The sequence below is a fragment of the Apteryx mantelli genome, chromosome 10 (assembly GCF_036417845.1).
Source record: "Apteryx mantelli isolate bAptMan1 chromosome 10, bAptMan1.hap1, whole genome shotgun sequence".
NCBI classification, from domain to species: Eukaryota; Metazoa; Chordata; class Aves; order Apterygiformes; family Apterygidae; genus Apteryx; species Apteryx mantelli.
Genome location: NC_089987.1, coordinates 5,624,138 through 5,641,161, shown reverse-complemented (window position 1 = coordinate 5,641,161; position 17,024 = coordinate 5,624,138). Strand labels below are relative to the sequence as shown.

The window sequence follows — 17,024 nt, the reverse complement described above, 5'->3', positions numbered from 1 at the left end:
GCAGCAGGGACAGAAGAATATCAACATAAAACAAATATTGGATAAGTATTGGATGTTGCACATGGTACCTTTGGATGAAGGGAAGATGCTGAAAGGAAAAATGTTGATTGGTGGATTACTGGAAAAAGACAGAAAGCACAAGAGAAGCTTGGCCAAAGAAGTGAAAAATGATGCAAGGAAAGATAACAGAGAGGCTGAGGGCCTAGTGGCTGAGCTGGATGCTGATACTATGCTAGAAAGCCACAGAAGCATTCACTGAATGAATAAAACCCAGCAGGAAAGGTTTGGAACTGGAAATGGAGGCATGAAAAGCAAAGACAGAAGAACGCTCATTACCAGGAAAAAGAGGTTGGCAGTGCATTTCAAGAAGTTGTGATTCAGACTCAAGAGATCATGCAGAGACTAGATACTCATGCTGCAGAGTACCATGAAAGGCTTGCTCTTCATGAAAGGCATGTTCTTTCATCATTGCTTTAATTGACTTTCAAAAGATATCTTTTAGCGTGAAGAGACTTAGGCTGTGGAGCATACCCGAGTTCTGCAAAATCCCAGTCAAAGCCCTCAGCACTATCAAAATGGTGCACAGAGATCGAAGTACTTTGTGAGGGTAAGTAATCAGACAACAGAACAGCTTAAGCCAGGAGGCTGGTCTGAATCATTCCTCTTCTGCTGTTTGGCATTGTCATAGCCTGACTACGGAAGCAGTGTTCAGCCTCCTGTATAGAATATGTAGATGACTAGGGCATAAAGGGACAGGACGCTGAGTTATTGTGTGATGCCTCTAAAAAGCTAGGAAGAAAGACAAATATCCTAGCCAAAATAGAAGGTCAAGCTTAGCTCAAAATCAATTAGCCAAAATCAATCCTGCTTGTAACTCAGATGTCATGTTGAAGCAACATCCTATTGTAAGGCAAAAAACATCTGGAAAGGATGATAATTTGGAGGAGCCCCATCTTTGCCAGCAGAGCTATCAAGATGGAAGTGAGATAGGGATGTATATTCATAACATGAACAGGCATGTTGTAGAGAAACAGGAACTAATGCAAACTCAATTGTAAACTTGTGTTAATGTACAGCAATGAGAACTGGAGATGTACCAAAATGGCAGACATAAAAAGCAGATGCTTTCTTAAGATGGATGGTGGGAATGAAACGATTAAAACTTGTCTCACTGCAAAATTGTACTGAAAAATCCCCAACTAGCAACCTGTCTGTTGGAGTCTGAGAAGTACAGGCTGGGCTGAGGGTACGGGAGGTGGGTACTCCAAATTAATGCTTCTCGGCCATTTTTAGATCATACTCTCCTTTTCAATAGTAACCTCTCTCCTGGCATGTACCATGTATGGATTTACATGTAATTTTATTCACACACTGCAGGGTGAACACATGGTCAGCTACTCACCGGAAATCCCCCATGCCTTCAGTGCTAACATTTTGCGTTCAAAATATAAATTCAGCAGTAATTCAGACACAGATCAGTCTCCACCAAACTCTCCTCAGTCGTCGTGCACCTGGGTGGGCGCCGACGCACGCTGCGTGAGCGTGCAGCAGCAGGCGCCCATGCGGCGTGTGCACGCAGCATCGCCAGCGGTACGTCCCCCTGGCCCTCCGGTTCTGTGTATGAGAGAGGTGCGCATGGATGTGAACTGGAGGTCGGGCAGTGGTGTGGGGAGGAGACGATGAAGCAAATATGAGCTGAAGAGACAGCGGCTATGGGGCATGGAGGGCTTGCGCGTGCCGGAGGGCGAGCGTGCAGGTGGGCAGGTGGGTGGGAGCGAGGGCACGTGGTGGGGCTATGCGGGGAGCAGGCAAAGGCTCTGATGGGGACCTCAGTGTGGAGACCCGGCACGCTGGCCACGCGGCTTGGCCCTCACCCACCTCCTTCCCTCCCAGCGCGCGGAGGGGAGGCCACGGTGGGTGTCTGGGTGGAGGTGGTTCATTCTGCCCGTTTTCCCACTGTACTAAAACTCCAGCGCAGCATCCTCCAGTGTGAGAAGTGACACTTGAAATGCCAACCCATCAGCGATCACTGAAAGCATGCGATAATGACCGATCAGCTAGGGAAAACAACAGTCTCCAAGAGAAATCTTTAAGGAGAAGCTTTAACCAAGGACAGAGCATAACTGACCTCAAGTATAATTGCCCTTATAATGCTAATAAAAGCAGAAGCAGCAAATGACAGAGAGAAATAAAAATAATTAGTCCGCTCTGTGCACTAGTATTGCCACACAAGGATGAATGAATGAGAGTTGTTCACAGTAATAATGAATGGAAAACAGACCTTTAGGAAAATGTTCCTTTAAAAAAGTGATCTCATCTCTAATGTAAACTGCATACAGAGGTAGGTAAACATTTTTACTGGCTGTAAAAATTTATAGCCAACAGATTTACCATCCCATAAAACCCCAAAGGAATAATGGAATGGAAATGTGCTTATATCTCATGTTAGGTTTACGCCCTGCAGTTTAATCCTTCAGTGTCTATCTAAAATAAAATAGGTCAACAGTGCATTTTCTTTCTAAGAAGTAGCTGAATCGTGTTAGCTGGTTATGTGATAATTTAGACTCATCTCTCAAACCTATTAGCAGGGATTTTTAAACGAGTTAAATGTGTCTAAGTTGTATTTCAATCCTTTTAGCTAGATTGATTTTAAAGCATTGTTTTCTTATTGTTAAAATAACTTTCAGAGAACACCATTAATTGATTGAATTTTTTTTTTTCAGCTTGCTCTGGGTTTTGAACCAATGATTCCTATCAAAACTAAGGTTAATGTCATCATTGGAGGTCAATTGAAGATTCAATCTCAGGTGTTGTTCTCTTGACAAAATGCCCTTGGAAACAAACTACCTCCTACCAAAATTCCATCCTCATCCTCACCCCAGCCTCTCCCTATCATACAAACCCCTTTGGATTTCAGTTAACCGTGAGTATAGCATTGCCATGAATATGGAATAGGTAAATAGCCCAAGATAGGCACTAAATCAGGGAAGGTAATTCTTGGCCTTTTGTCGAAGGTTGTTTGAAGAAGGGTGGACCAGGAGTGGCACACATGATAACGTGCAAAGCTCGCCACGGAGTTTGTGGTTTTGAGAATAAATACAGTGACTCATTTTTGTCACTGCCCGTCAAAATTAAGGCCACCGAAACTACACTCACTTTTTAGGCAGGAAATTCCAAATATTTTCTGTAAAGGAAATACTTCTTTTTTTACTATCTAGGGAAATGTACTCTAAACGTGAAACATATAGCAGTTAAATTTGTCCTGAAGCCAGAGCTTGCTACATCACATCCATTCCCAGCGCTGTCAATCATTATCCAGCCAGCATATCGTTCAGAAGGTGGAGCTATCAGGCAGAAGAAATAAAAGGTAAGAAGAGAAAGGCTTCTGTTCCTTGCCGATGTCAAGGGTAAGTGAGATTGTGCTTTGTGGCTGTTGGCTTTGCAACTCATGTCAAACCTTTGAACGGAGTTCCCTCTCTCTGCCCCACCCCCTCACCCGGCCCCTATATAACTCACGCTGCAGTTAGCAACACCTGCTTTTTCACTGCCGGCTGTGGGGTTTGCGTGTGTCTGCTTTTCGCCTATGCGGATGGATGCTCTCGGCGCCGGCAGCTCCCTGGGATGGCTCTACGCGGGCGTAATGGCGCTGTTTGGGGCGACGGTGCTCCGTGCGGCCAAGCGGAGCCAGGTGGACGCGGCGGGCGCGCTGGCGTGGACTCTGCTGCCGGCCTCGCTGGGGCTGCTGAGCTGCGCCGCGCTGGGCGCTTGCGGGGGGCTGGTTGCGTTTGCGGCAGCGTGTCTCGTCTCCTCCGCGTACCTGGGCGCCGGGGCAGTGCTGCCCGTGGGCGACAAAGCTGTGCTCATCACAGGTAAGGCACCGCTCCAAAGTCTGGGGAGTAAAAACCGGCTTCTCTCACAGGTGTGCTAGAGAACTTTGTAGTGTCAGGTTAAGCATCTATGAAAGGCAGTTTGTTGGGTTTTCTTTTATTCTTCTTTCTCATTTTATTTGCTTTTCCAGTGGGTTTTTTCCCCCTCAGGTAAATAAATGTTCTGAAATTATGTGGAAAAGGATGTTAATAGATGCTATTTTTTAGTGCCTTATTTAATTTTTACAAGTAGCTTTTTAGACATACTTGTGAAGTTAACTAGTGAAAAAAGCATAAGAATGCTTCTGATGGTCTCATCTTTTAGGAGAAACTTTAATTTTTGGAGGCCTTTAGAATACTACTATTAATCTTGTTTGCCACAATTTATTAATCCTTGATGTGCATGTTTGCATAGTACATGCTATGAATATCATGCATATATTTCAAGATACCAGTTTGGTGCCTCTTCTTTGAAACAATGTATGAAATCTTTCAGGAGTGAGTAATTTTCTTCACCAGTAATGAAAGTTCATAAGCAATAAATTCAATCCCTGTATTAACACTCTGCTCTATTCAAAACCCACTTTTGGTTTGCAGGGATGTCACTTCTGTAGTTTTAAGTTTTCATAAATACATATATTTTTTCCCCCCTGCTTCTTCTAAATACTGTGATTATAGCTGTTTCTTTGTGTTAATCACACATTTAGATTGGAGTGACTACCTACTGTTTCTTGCACTGGTAACTTATTTTAGTTTTTATTTTTGCCTCTGGAAAGCTGAATTAAGTTTCTTTGAATTATAGAACTACTTAGTTCAGAGTTTCATTCTTTGTAAAGGGAGTCCTGGAAAATAATTCAATTTGTTTTTTGCTAGCAAGCACTAACACAGGGATTAAATACCAAAGGTGAAAGAGAGGACAAGATGAGCAGTAAGTTCTCGCCTCCCAGTTGAGCAGCTGTGTGCTGGCTAACCTTATTTGTGCAGGTGTATTGAATGCAGATGGGCATCAGGAGCAGGGAATAGGGAGCATTCCTCCACCCCTCCCCTGCAGAGGCAGTGGGCTGTGCTTACACTCGGGTGTCTTCCTTCCTTTTGTAAGAATGCAGTTTAGCGTTTCTTCAGTAAAAAATGCTCCCTCAGAACTTATCTGCCCTAGAGAATTTGAATGAGAGCAATATAGATGAGTGAAGAACACTTGACTGTATTCCAGCAATTGAATGTGTTTTCTTTGTAAACGGGCTGGAACCATCCTGAAGAAATGCAAGTTTGGACATCTCTCACAGCTGACATGTCTGAGGAGGCTCTTCTCAGTTGTTATTTGAATCCAAACCAGTACGCAATCAATCAAACTTCAATCGGCTGAAACAACAGTTTCACTCAAGGCTTTTCTGGGTTAAATTGCTCTGACTGTAGTCCTCTTCCCCCTACTAACTGTAGGATTTGCGTGTGAGCGTGTACACAATAGCAAGGTGCCTTTCAATCATTTTTGGTGTCACTTTTCCCCATTTAGACAAGACCTGAGGCAGGGATTTCATGAGAAATGGTGTCACCACCACCCCCGCAGCCCCGCAACAGCTCTACGCTGTTGAGGAGTGTTGCTGTGCTCCTCTAAAGAGCTACCACGCATCCCTCCTGAGAGCTGCGTTTTAACAGAGGATGGAGCAACCTCTGGGTTTTGTCAGGTACTGGTCTGGTCCCCTCTGGATGGTCACTGCACTGGTGCTGTTGCTGTACGTTACGAATTTAAGCCAATGATACACTAGAGCACCACGATAAGGGAAAACTGCCCATTGCCAAAAGCTTTTTCACGTGAATAGCTGCAGGCGTGTGAGCAGTCTTGAAGTCATTGATAAACCATTTCTGCTGATCCTCTCTCTCTCTCTCTCTCTCTGAGTGAGTGTTTCAGGTGTCCTTAAGCAGAAACTCCTGGGCATACGAACATGCTGACAATGTTACCGAAAATCTTTTATGTAGTTTGATAGACTCGATATCCAGCATCTCCAGGAATTAAATTGTCATGAAGATCCAAAGTACCAGGAGTTGTAAAACTCTTGCTTTAGTTATTTTATGTTCAGTGGGATGAGTTTTTCTTCAGGTAATTTCATCTTTTCAGTCTTAGTGTTTGACCTGGTGTTTCTGATGCCCAGTATGAGTTCACAATACCAATGAATTCTGTGTAATGATTTGGCTACCGTCAATACTGACTGCCTTTCTTAAAAGAAATCTCTTAATTGTTCACATAGTATTTTTGATACAGGAGTAAGGGAGGGAAATTCTCTAGCCATTCTATATAGAAGACCTAACTGAGGTCTGAAGGCTGAAAGAAACTTGTATTATTTAAATGTTGTGTTGAGAGGTGGAGGTTCTCAGGACTTCAACAGAGAAACTCCGATCTTTGTGTGTGTGTTTTCTAAAGCATTGGATAAGCCCAGCAGCAGGCACAGATAAATACTGCTTGTATTTCCTTCTCAGGGTTGCTACAGCTGTCCCTAGTTCTTATGCACTTTCCCCTTCCCAAGTTAAAGCTGTGCTGTAAAACTTTGGGTTAAGTAATGTGTAGCTCTACATGTATGTACTTGCTGGAAAGGATTTGACCCAGAAATAAGGTTTTCATGAAAAAAGAAATGAAGAAGAAAAGAAACCCCACTCCAAAGCTCAAGTCTGTTATGTCTTCAGAATGGTTGCAGGCCTTTTCATTTTTCTCCAGGGAATCCTAAGAATGTATGTTTTCTCTTCCCTTCTCTTTCCGGTTGGGGTGGGGGAGAAGTTAGGCATGCTCTATGGTGGTCTGGTGCACCTTCAAGAAACTGCAGATTTCAGAAATGCCAAAAAGTGTTTTGTTTTTTTTTTAAATATTAAATACAGCATGAATAATTTCTTTCAACATCTTGGACTGATTGATCTAGGCATTTAGTACATGTTTCTTTCAAATCGCCTGGAAATTAATTTTTTTTCACCTTTCAGGAATAAAACTCCAGTTAGAAGACAGAGACCAGAAATGAAAGTCTAGCATTAATTAAGATGAGCCTCTCTGGTAATCAAATTCTATTGACTAAGGATTTAGGGTGCAGAAACAGGCCCATTAATAACAATTGAAATATCCTCCTCTGCGTGCTGAAATTGCAGATTAACCCTTAAAAATTTCTGGTAAGGTTAAGTAAGGAGTATTGCAGCCCTTTCACAAATGAGGAAATGGTAAAAAGCTGGCAGGAGTCCCAGCCCTTTGTCCCACATTCAGGTTTCCAGCCGTGTTGCAGAACGGTTCAGAAGCTGAGCATTTACATAATAAATTGTTATTACAGGAGACAGCCAAATCTGGGATAGCTCCACAGATTTCAGCGCACATCAGCATACAAGAGCTTTTTTTGCAGCAGTTAAAATAGAGGCTACAGTGCAGTGTTGTGCAGCATGCTGATGTATCTCTGTTTTATGATGTAAAAGAGCAGCATTCATTTCTTAAGTTTCTCGTTTTCCTCCTGATGTTGTCATTGGCGCTTACTTGGCACAGCTACAGCAGTCTCTGTAACCCCTTTTCCTGTCTTCAGGAGAGTCTTGTGTCATTTCTTCGCAGATGAGTGAGATGTTTCCTCCTTTGCTAAGAAGTTTCTCTGTAGATGGACAAAAGGACAGATGGAGGAACTGGAAAAGATACCAAGAGAGAGAACACTTAAAAGTATCTTAAGATAGTGACAGCAAAATATGCAGTTGAACAGAGAGACTTGCAAATCAGTTGACTTACTTGTTAAGTACTTATTGTTCTTAACGGGTGGGGGAAATTGCACAGTCATAACTGTGAAGATTGTTATTATAAGTGTGCTTGCCTTAATAGTGTTTGCTGCATTTGGTAGTTCATTACATTATATGGACAAAGATTGGGAGTAAGTCTGATGCTGGAGAAGATGAGAGAAATTGTGATGCAAATCTGCATAAGTTAAATAGCTGATATTATTTGTCTTAGTCTAAAAATGCCCTTCTGAAGTATTCTTAGGGCTTGAAAGCAAGGAGCTCTTTTACAGTTAAAGAAACGCTACTTAGCTTTGGCTTTGTAACAGCTTATGACCAAAGAAGTATATAATAGAATGATTCAGGTGGTAGAGAGTTGAATAAAATAATACTTCCTTGGATTAAGAAATATTATCTAGTGATTTCTTTGAATTCCAGTGCCCTATTATTGCTTTGTTCATTGGTCATTTCAAAGTAAAATACTTGTGGTTTTTTCTTCCTCTTGTTATTCCTAAATACTTTTGTTATCAGGTTTCAGTCTGAATACTTGCATAAAGCTATTCCAGGGTTTTATTTTCTTTGTATGTATGAAGTAAATCTTGGAATATCTCAGTGGGAGAGCATGGACAGATGCCCCCAGCTCTGTTTGTAAAGTGAAGAGGATATACTCTATGAGCAATACTTTGCTGACTATGCAAAGGTCCAGTTCCTCAAACTCTTAAACCTGTACCTTTCTTCTACTATTGTAGCTGTATTTCTGAGTGACTTCATTTCATCCTCTATTTGATTATATTTGCAAGTATTTCCATTGAGTGCCTCTGATTTTTCAGAAGATAATGGCTCAGGACAGACTCACTTTTTAACTCACTTTTTTTTTTTTTTCCTGATACTTTCAGGAAGTGACACTGGGATTGGACATGCACTGGCTAAATATTTGGATAACTTAGGTTTTGTTGTATTTGCCGGGGTTTTGAATAAGAACGGACCTGGGGCTGAAGAACTGAGAAGGACCTGTTCTCAGAGACTTTCCCTCCTGCAGCTGGATATAACCAATCCTACCCAAGTCAAGGAAGCCTATCTCAAAGTTTCAGAGAAAGTGCAAAATACAGGTACAGCTTTTGTGCCATTATGATGGGGATACTAATGTACCTGCTTGCTAGGTGCATCTCTTACCTGTTGGTTGCATCATGGCTTAGGTGTGTAGGTCTTCCCTACCTCCATCTGTGGGCAGTCAAGGTATTTATATTGATGACTCCTGCTTGCTGGGGCACATAAAAAATGGTGATGGTATCCCAAGGAGGGCATGCTGTGTATCTGTAGCTACGGAGCATCTCAGCTTCAATCTGGAGGACCACCAGGCTCAGCAGTTTAATCTTTGTGGAGCCGGTTTCCTGCCTTATAGCAACCCTGTGCTTTCTCTTCCTCTCAGGGCTCTGGGGAGTTGTGAACAACGCTGGCATCCTGGGGTTCCCCGCAGACGGCGAGCTGCTCCCCATGAGCATGTACAGGCAGTGCATGGATGTGAATTTCTTTGGGGCCGTGGAGGTGTCCAAAACCTTCTTACCATTACTTCGGAAATCCCAGGGAAGGCTTGTTAACATATCAAGTATGGCAGGTAAGCTGAGACAAAGCCTCAGATAAACTTCTGATGCAACACTAGTAATGACTAACTTCCTTGGCATAAATGTTGATGAAGGTGTTGGTCAGTCTTACTTGTCAATATGCCTATGAAAATTAATATCTAGATAATAAGTACCTTTTTTTCTTTTGTCTAGGAGACTAGTTTTAGTAACCAGTTCTTAAAGAAGAAGAGATTAATCTAGTTTAAAATACTGTTATATAGAAAGGATTATAAAATTCAGATCTTGTGTTATAGATGCTGTGAGGGGTAGCTTTATGAATTTCCAGAAAGGCTGGAGCTAAAACACAGGTGTTTCTAGAACACATTCCAGCAGAAGGCTGCAATTGCCTCACTTTGAGTGTTATTGAACCATACTGTCTGCTGTGGAGATGTCCAAGGGTTGTCTTGTGCAGAAATAGGTATTCTATTTGGGATGGTTACAGCTGAGGGCTCAGTTCAACCTTTTTTTATAATTTGGGTTAAGATTGGAATATAAATATCTTTCACGTAGGTTCAAGACTCTTACCATTTGTAAACCAGAGGCCATTTGTAACTGTCTATAACAAATGTTAGGTAGATATTTCAGCTGGGCAGCTCCACTTCGCTACTCTCATAGGGCTCAAATACCGTAGTTAAAGTGGGAAAGCGCAATGATAAATCACCTACTGAAGAGAAACAAATCTAATTCTGAGAAAACAAAAGCCAGCTTTATTTTTCACTCTATCCTATGATTTTTTCAGAGTGTGCACCTTCTGCTCAGCTCTGCTACAGCCATCTCCCACTCCCAAAGGTAGGGATAGTGTCATGTGCTTTCTTTCAGGCTGCTGTTCTAAATCATTTGCTGAGTATAGGGGAAAAAATTGAAATATCAGCCATCTGTATAACTCCAGTTGCTTGGATGACAGAATAGCAAAACTTTATATAATCATTCTTTCTCCCCAGGCTTAAAAGGAGAAGGAATCATATGTAGGTAGTGATATTGTATTTCACTTTTTTTAAAGAAGATATGTTAATGGAATATATGAAAAAAGGAAAGTTAGCAAATGAAAGGAAACAAAGTTCTTAAAGACAAGTTTTCTGTCCAGCTGGAGATCTTTTTGCGTGCTAGTTCCTGAGCTCACAGGTCTGGGTTTCTTCTAAAGAAGACAGGCTTCTGTAAATGACTTCACAGATAATTTTTTAAATTAATTTTTAATTTTAATAAAAGTCATTAAATTAAATAAGAAGGATCTTGATTAAATAAAAAGGAGCCTAAATTTAGATTCTCATTCCAATGTATTGAGCAACAGATAAAGCTGTTTGTCTTTTTATAGCCAAGATTCACAGAACAGAAGCATAATGTGCACGTCCTGTCCTGGAGCCTGGTCTGTTAATAACCTGGGAATGGAAGAATGTGTGTGTTTATTTATATTTCTTCTAAAATATTTTTTATCATCATCTTAGAAAAATACTTTATCCTAACTTACTAGAGAAGTGGTAAGTTTTTTCATGAATAAAATCCCCCTTTTTTTTTTTTTTTTTTTAAGAATTAACAGGGTATAATGTGCTTTTCAGGTTTATCCCATTAATGGGAAATCCTGTATTTACAGCAAAAAACCCCCACCCTGGTGCCTTTAGGACATAACCTTCTATTCTAGGAGGACATGTGAGATGCTAAGATGTAGAAACAGAAGCAATAATAATCATCATAATAATAGCCAGCAGCTGAGGAGCAAGAAAGCTCATTTGAAAATTAGACCTGCTAGATGAAGGATGTCATGATGCTGGAAGATATTTTGGTTTTATGAAGATTTCTTAAGGATTTATCACATTGGCTGCTTTTAAAATTTTTGTATGCCTTGTCTGCTTGGACCCTCATTTTGGTGCATTCGTGCCCACCTGAATCCTCTTGGGCTGCCTAGGGGACTTGTGCAGATATTACCTTCTGTTCATGGCTTACCTTGAGGATATGGCATCAGTCTTGCTTTGATGTTATCTTTTGTTTTTTCTTTTTTTTTCCTTTTATTATAAGTATGTTTGGTATCTGCACACCTATGTTTATGGTTCAGTGCCAACATTTTAACGAAATCTTTGTCTGTTGTTCAGGTGTGTTTGGACAGATGTTTAGATTCTTAGCATGAATACCCAAGCTGCCTTGGAGGGATAAATGTAGAGGTTCCCTAACCTGAATAATTTGGCATTACTGGAATCAATAATGACCTTCTTAAACTATAACTGTTCACATGGATGTTCTTACACACAGGCCAGTTCTGGTAAATAGCTTCCTCTTTACACAGGGTTTGAGGGTCCTTTGGCAAAACATTAGCAGAAAAGTTAGTGAGGCCTCATTATGCCGAGTCTATTCCTGTCTATGTATAGCTAATTTAACTGAATTTGAGGTTAGCCTGACCTCGGAGGGAAAGAATATGTGATTCAGTTGGTTCAAACCAATTGAAATTCAAACTCATTCGTATGCATACAGCAGAAAAGCTAACATGCAATTTGCCTGACTCTGTGTATGAAGCCCCTGAGACATCTTGGTCATTGCAGTACAAAACTGAACAAACGGCACCAGTGGCTTGCCTGAAAGTTTGCCATTATCAAAGTATTTTCTTTTGAAAGATTAAAATGTATTGAGACAAACGTGTAATATTGTCTGTTGGAAATGGAGGCTATATCAGAGGATGCACCAGCCCAACCACTGGTGCAGGCGGAAGGAGAAATGAGGCACCCTGGGGAGGGGAAGGCTTACGTGATCTGGTCCCTCCTCCCCGCTGCACGAGCATGGCCCGCGGCACTTGCAGCGCCTCCTGAACTGGGCAGCGATCTTCTGTGCAGTGACAAAATAGGCTGCGTTTCTAAAGGGAGACCGAACAAACTAAAAGCTGCTCAACCTAAAACGTCTTTTAATTTTTCTGAGGCTGAAACAGTGATGAGTTTTTCAGTTTTAAGAACAGACAAATGGAATCTCCATATCTGGAAAATATTTCTTCTTTTTTTGGAAACATTTGTTTCTTAAACATATGGATTTAATTTAAATTCACCTAAAATACTTGCTGTTTTCTATCTTTTCCATCTGAACAAATGCTGCTGAGATGAAAGAAGAGGGGATATAACTATCCCTAGTGGTTCTGCTCCAGAGTTAGATTTCTGGGATTCCTAGCACACCAGTGGCATGATTCCAAACTGGACAAACTTTGGTTTGTCCACAAAGGTCTTCCTCACTCTTGTCCTGTTACTTCTGGTCTTTCTGATTTTAGCTGGAAAAACTGGAACACCAGTTGGCATTGTGAAGCTAGATTTGAGATTTTGTACCCTGTTGGAACTGTGGTTTACATGGGAGCTTGAAATCTGTTACAGTGACAACAAAACCAGTGGTATTAAACTATCACTTCACTATTCATGTGAACTAAAACATTATCTGTGTTTCTGAAACCAACAGTCATTGCAATTCTCAGCAGTTTTTACCCTCAAATGCAATACAGTTTATTCTTTCTGCATTACAAGGTATCTTATCAGGTGTTACTGAGCATAATTGCGATAACAAACTGCTAATTTAAAATACCTTTTTTTTTTTTTTTTTTCCCCCCTTGCTTCCAGAAAGAAATGATTCCCTCACTGACTTGTCTTTAACCTCAGTGAGAGCTGCGTAATTTTGGTTTCACTATAATCATCCTTCTAAATCACTGAAACAAAAGCTGGAAAGAGCTGGAGTTGAGCTTTATCATGTTTATATTGCTCCTGCAGGAGGCATTCCACTACCGAAGTATGCTGCATACGGTGCATCAAAAGCAGCTCTGTCCATGTTTTCTGGAGTAATGAGGCAAGAGCTTTCCAAATGGGGAATTAAAGTTGCTGCAATTCATCCATCGGGCTTCAGAACAGGTTGGTATTTGACATTTTAGATAGTTCTCTTTGTTTCTTGGAACTTTCCTGTAGTCCAGCATCCTCAAACAGAGCCAGGAACAATCCTCAGCAGTCATACTTTTTTCCCAATCTTCACTTTCATTACCGAAATTAAGACCTACTTTTTTAAAGGGAACTACCCCCTTCAATTCTTCACGCTGCCTGCCTCTACTTTACTAGGGCATCCTTTTTCCTGGGCAGAGCAGAGAACTCCTTTTGCTTCGAGACAAAGCAAAACTTAGGGAAAGGTCCTCACTGAGGAATACTGAAAACCTTGTTATAACTTTTGTGCAGTGGGTCACAGTTTGTCCTTAAAATCAATTGCTGAGCTATTCCCAGTGATAGAATTGGTAACTTCCCTCTGCTCTGGCCCTGTCAAAGTTAAAAAGCAGGCATCGCTTTGTGTTTGACTTGGGTTTTATGGCTTGCTTTTCCTGCATGAGAACTTCAGGACTCTCTTTTAGCCTGTAAAGTCCTACCCTCCTCAATATCAGAGTTCTCTTTACTGAGCTGTATCCTGTATCAAAGTATTTGCAGCAATACCTTTCATCATGCTTATTAGCTGTTGATGTTACTATAGATAACCTCAAAGATTTCATCCTCCACTTCCTCTCCCATGTGCTTCTGCTGCCTTCTCTTCCAAATTCTCCTCCTCCCACCTCTATAAACACATTTCTCTGGAGCCTGTTTGGGTTACAAGCTGATCTTCTGCTGCACCTTTCAATCGTATTTCCATTAATGAGTACTAATTAGAAATAGCAACAAAAGGAATAAGGAAAAAATGGCAAGGAAAAAAAGACACTGACTTAGCTGTGAGAAAGTTTTTTTATGTATAAGTGGTAACAGAATTGTGCATAAACCACGTGCTTTTCATATAGTCTATGTTTCATGATTTCCTCCCCCCCCCCCCACTGTAAAAACAGTTGTAACTACCCACATGTATTTTGTTTCTGCATTGACACAGTTTAGGACAACTATGTAAATCGGGGCTTGAGAGATGGGGAAAGACCTTCTTCACTATTCGTTATAGATGAATATTCCAGTTCAGCCCCAAACCCATTTGCTCTCTCATGATGATTACTACTGCAGGTATACAAGGCACACCCGAACTATGGGATAAACAAGAAAAGGACCTAATGGAGAATCTCCCAGCAGGCGTGAGGAGAGATTATGGAGAAGACTACCTCCTGGAGCTGAAGAGCTACCTCCTGCGCATGCCTGCGTACTGTGACTCTGACCTCTCCCCCGTGCTAAATGACATTCTGCACGCTTTACTGGCCAAGAGGCCGCACGGCTTGTATACCCCTGGCAAAGGGGCTTATATGCTTCTTTGCATCTTTTGCTACTTTCCTCTCTGGGTGTATGACTTTTTCATTAGTAAGTTACAAAGCTTTGAGCCTGTCCCAAGAGTGCTGAGAACATCAGAAGCTAGAAACAAGAACCTCTGAAGCGTCCGTCAGCATTTATCTTGGGTGGTGAGATAGCTGAGAAAAACACTATTTTAAGACACTGCTATTTATTGTACTTTGTTAAATTGCATTTGCCCTGCCTCATAAACCGAGGCAAATCTCTGTTAAGTGTGACATCCAGGAAAAGTGGTAGATAATCTCCAGACAGGGCCTAGTTGGAAGAATTTTGTTTTCTGTTGTTGTTTAACAATGAGAGATGCTTTCCTCTCCTGCCTTTTGTGTAAGGTATCTTGAGAGGTTATCTAGTTCCTGTTTGCTTCAAGAGGCACTATTACCAACATGCTGATGTCTGTCTAACCTGTTCTTAAAAAAAATAAATAAAAAAATTTAGACTACATGGCTACATGAACACTGTAAACATTAGAAGTCATCTCTTCTTACTGTTGGAAAGATTTTTCTGAATGTCTAATCTAAATCCTGCAACTTGAGACTAAGACTCTTTTTCTTTTTTTTCTGTCCCTGGTGGACATGAAAAATGATTGACCCTTTCCTAACACCTCTCCCCCTCAGGTTTTGTGAAGTATAGCTCTAATGTTTATGACATGTCCTCTTTGCTAGACTAAGCAACATAAATTTTTTTGATCTGTCTGCTCAATTTTTTTCCAAGACCTTCACCAAAAAGGAAACAATCTCCTTTACTTTTTTTTTTTAAAAAGAGTATATCCAGGGCTACTTTGATATCGCTGTCTTGGACATTCTGTATTCTTCCTGTATATGCTTGTACCTCTTTATTTCTAATTGTTAGTAAACTCTGATCTCACTTCCACTTTTTGTACAATTTCTTATTTAGTTTTGTGTCTGTGAAGAACTCATGATTTAGCTAGTTTCTCCTAATACTCTTCCTGTTTCCCCCTCTGCTTTGGGAGTGTTTGTGCTTGCTTCTTGAAGACCAGTAAGTCTTCATGTCTGCTTTATTGAGGTCTGCTGTCTGTCTTCTGAGCTACCCTTTCTTCTCATCTCGTGCGTCTTGCACCTTTATGCTTTCAGTCGTTCCAGTGAATTTATTGTAGGGGCATTGAGTGCTTCTCTGCCACTTGCTTTCCTGCTGCTTATGTCAAAAATCCTCACAGAGTCCCACCCTTTTTTGCATTGCTCTTCGCACTGTCCTTTTTTGAAAGGTTCTGATATGTTGGGGGGGGGGGGGAAGCCGCATTCATCTGACTTCCCTGGTGTGGCCATCTATACTAGGCCTTGCTATGACAAAATCCATTTCCTTTCGGATGATGGAAAGTTGAAAGTCGTTACATTCGGGGCTTTGAATGGAGATGAACTTCTTTTCTTGGTCTTTCTGGACAAATTCTAATCTTCTGTCATAATCTGAGTCATGTCACTTATTCTGCCAGTCAGCTGATCAAAATTACAATTTAATTTGCCTATGTAATATTCCTTCCATCTTCTATGTGTCTTTTTATATCAATACAAGACTTCTATAAGTGCATAGAGGATGGTCAGCGATTTTGGCCCACTATTTTAATTCTCGTGCTGGTGTGGAAATCCTTCTGTCTTGTACGTTTTGTTGTGACTTTTGCTACCGTGGCTTAACTCCTGGTGGATTTACGCAAGTCTCTGTGACAGATTTTTGGCTGCATTTTCTCAAAGGAAAGCAAAAACATTATTCCCTTAGGCAATCCGGGGCTACTTCTGTCTCCCTGCCCATTTCTTCCTTTACCTTTTCCATGACACTTCTTTTATTTGCCGGTAAAAATACATAATAAATTGTGTTTAGAAGCTGGATTGTTCTGACTCTTTGTCTGACCTAAGCTTTCATGCTTTTGGGGAACCAGTGCCACACCCAGCTAGGTGGTTTTGCCTCAATTCTGAGGCTGCCCGTGTTTCCGTAGGAGGAAGGCGTCAGGGCCCTGCCGCGGGAGAGCCCGGCGTGGACAGCTCCCACAGGGACACTGCGGACACTCGCAGTACCCAGGGCCCCCCTCTGAGTTTTGAGTACCTTCAGGGTTAGGGAACTAGCGAATAGCAGGCTATCTCCATCTCCATTTTGGGTGGAGGTGGTTGTTTTTCACTTAACACCTGGACAAGGTATAACTTAAGCGGTCTGTAATTTTGCCCTTAGGTGCTAATAAACATTATGCAACTCAAATCCCTCCTTATAGCCTGTTGCCTGTTTTATGTAACTGTCTTCATAACAAACTTTAATCGCTGCTGTGTTACTTGCCTGTAGTTATAAAATGTAATTTTTTTTTCCCCTTCAGTTCCTTAGCAGGAATATTATCTTGCACGTTGCAGGTGTGTTAAACTAGGTGTCTATATGGAAGGCATGATTCCCCCCCACCCTGGGAGACTCATATCCTAAATAGCCTTTTTATGCCTCCTCAAGTAACTGCAAAGACATTTTTAGCCAGTCTCAAATAATTGCAGTATTGAAGATTGTTATTATTTCATTCCCACAGGGACTTTATTTTGTGTTTTAACGATAATTCTGTTGTAACATGTTATCAAATT

At 41.2% G+C, this 17,024-nt stretch overlaps 1 protein-coding gene across 1 annotated transcript; it reads left to right on the top strand.

The window, feature by feature from the left end:
- The first annotated feature begins 3,559 nt into the window (after positions 1 to 3,559).
- On the top strand, positions 3,560 to 16,292 carry HSD17B2 (hydroxysteroid 17-beta dehydrogenase 2). Its single transcript, XM_067302880.1, has 5 exons — positions 3,560 to 3,869; positions 8,486 to 8,698; positions 9,019 to 9,204; positions 12,937 to 13,074; positions 14,185 to 16,292. The coding sequence occupies exons 1-5, from the start codon at positions 3,584 to 3,586 to the stop codon at positions 14,541 to 14,543; spliced, it is 1,182 nt and encodes a 393-aa protein (XP_067158981.1). The 5' UTR covers positions 3,560 to 3,583; the 3' UTR covers positions 14,544 to 16,292.
- The last annotated feature ends 732 nt before the right edge of the window (positions 16,293 to 17,024 follow it).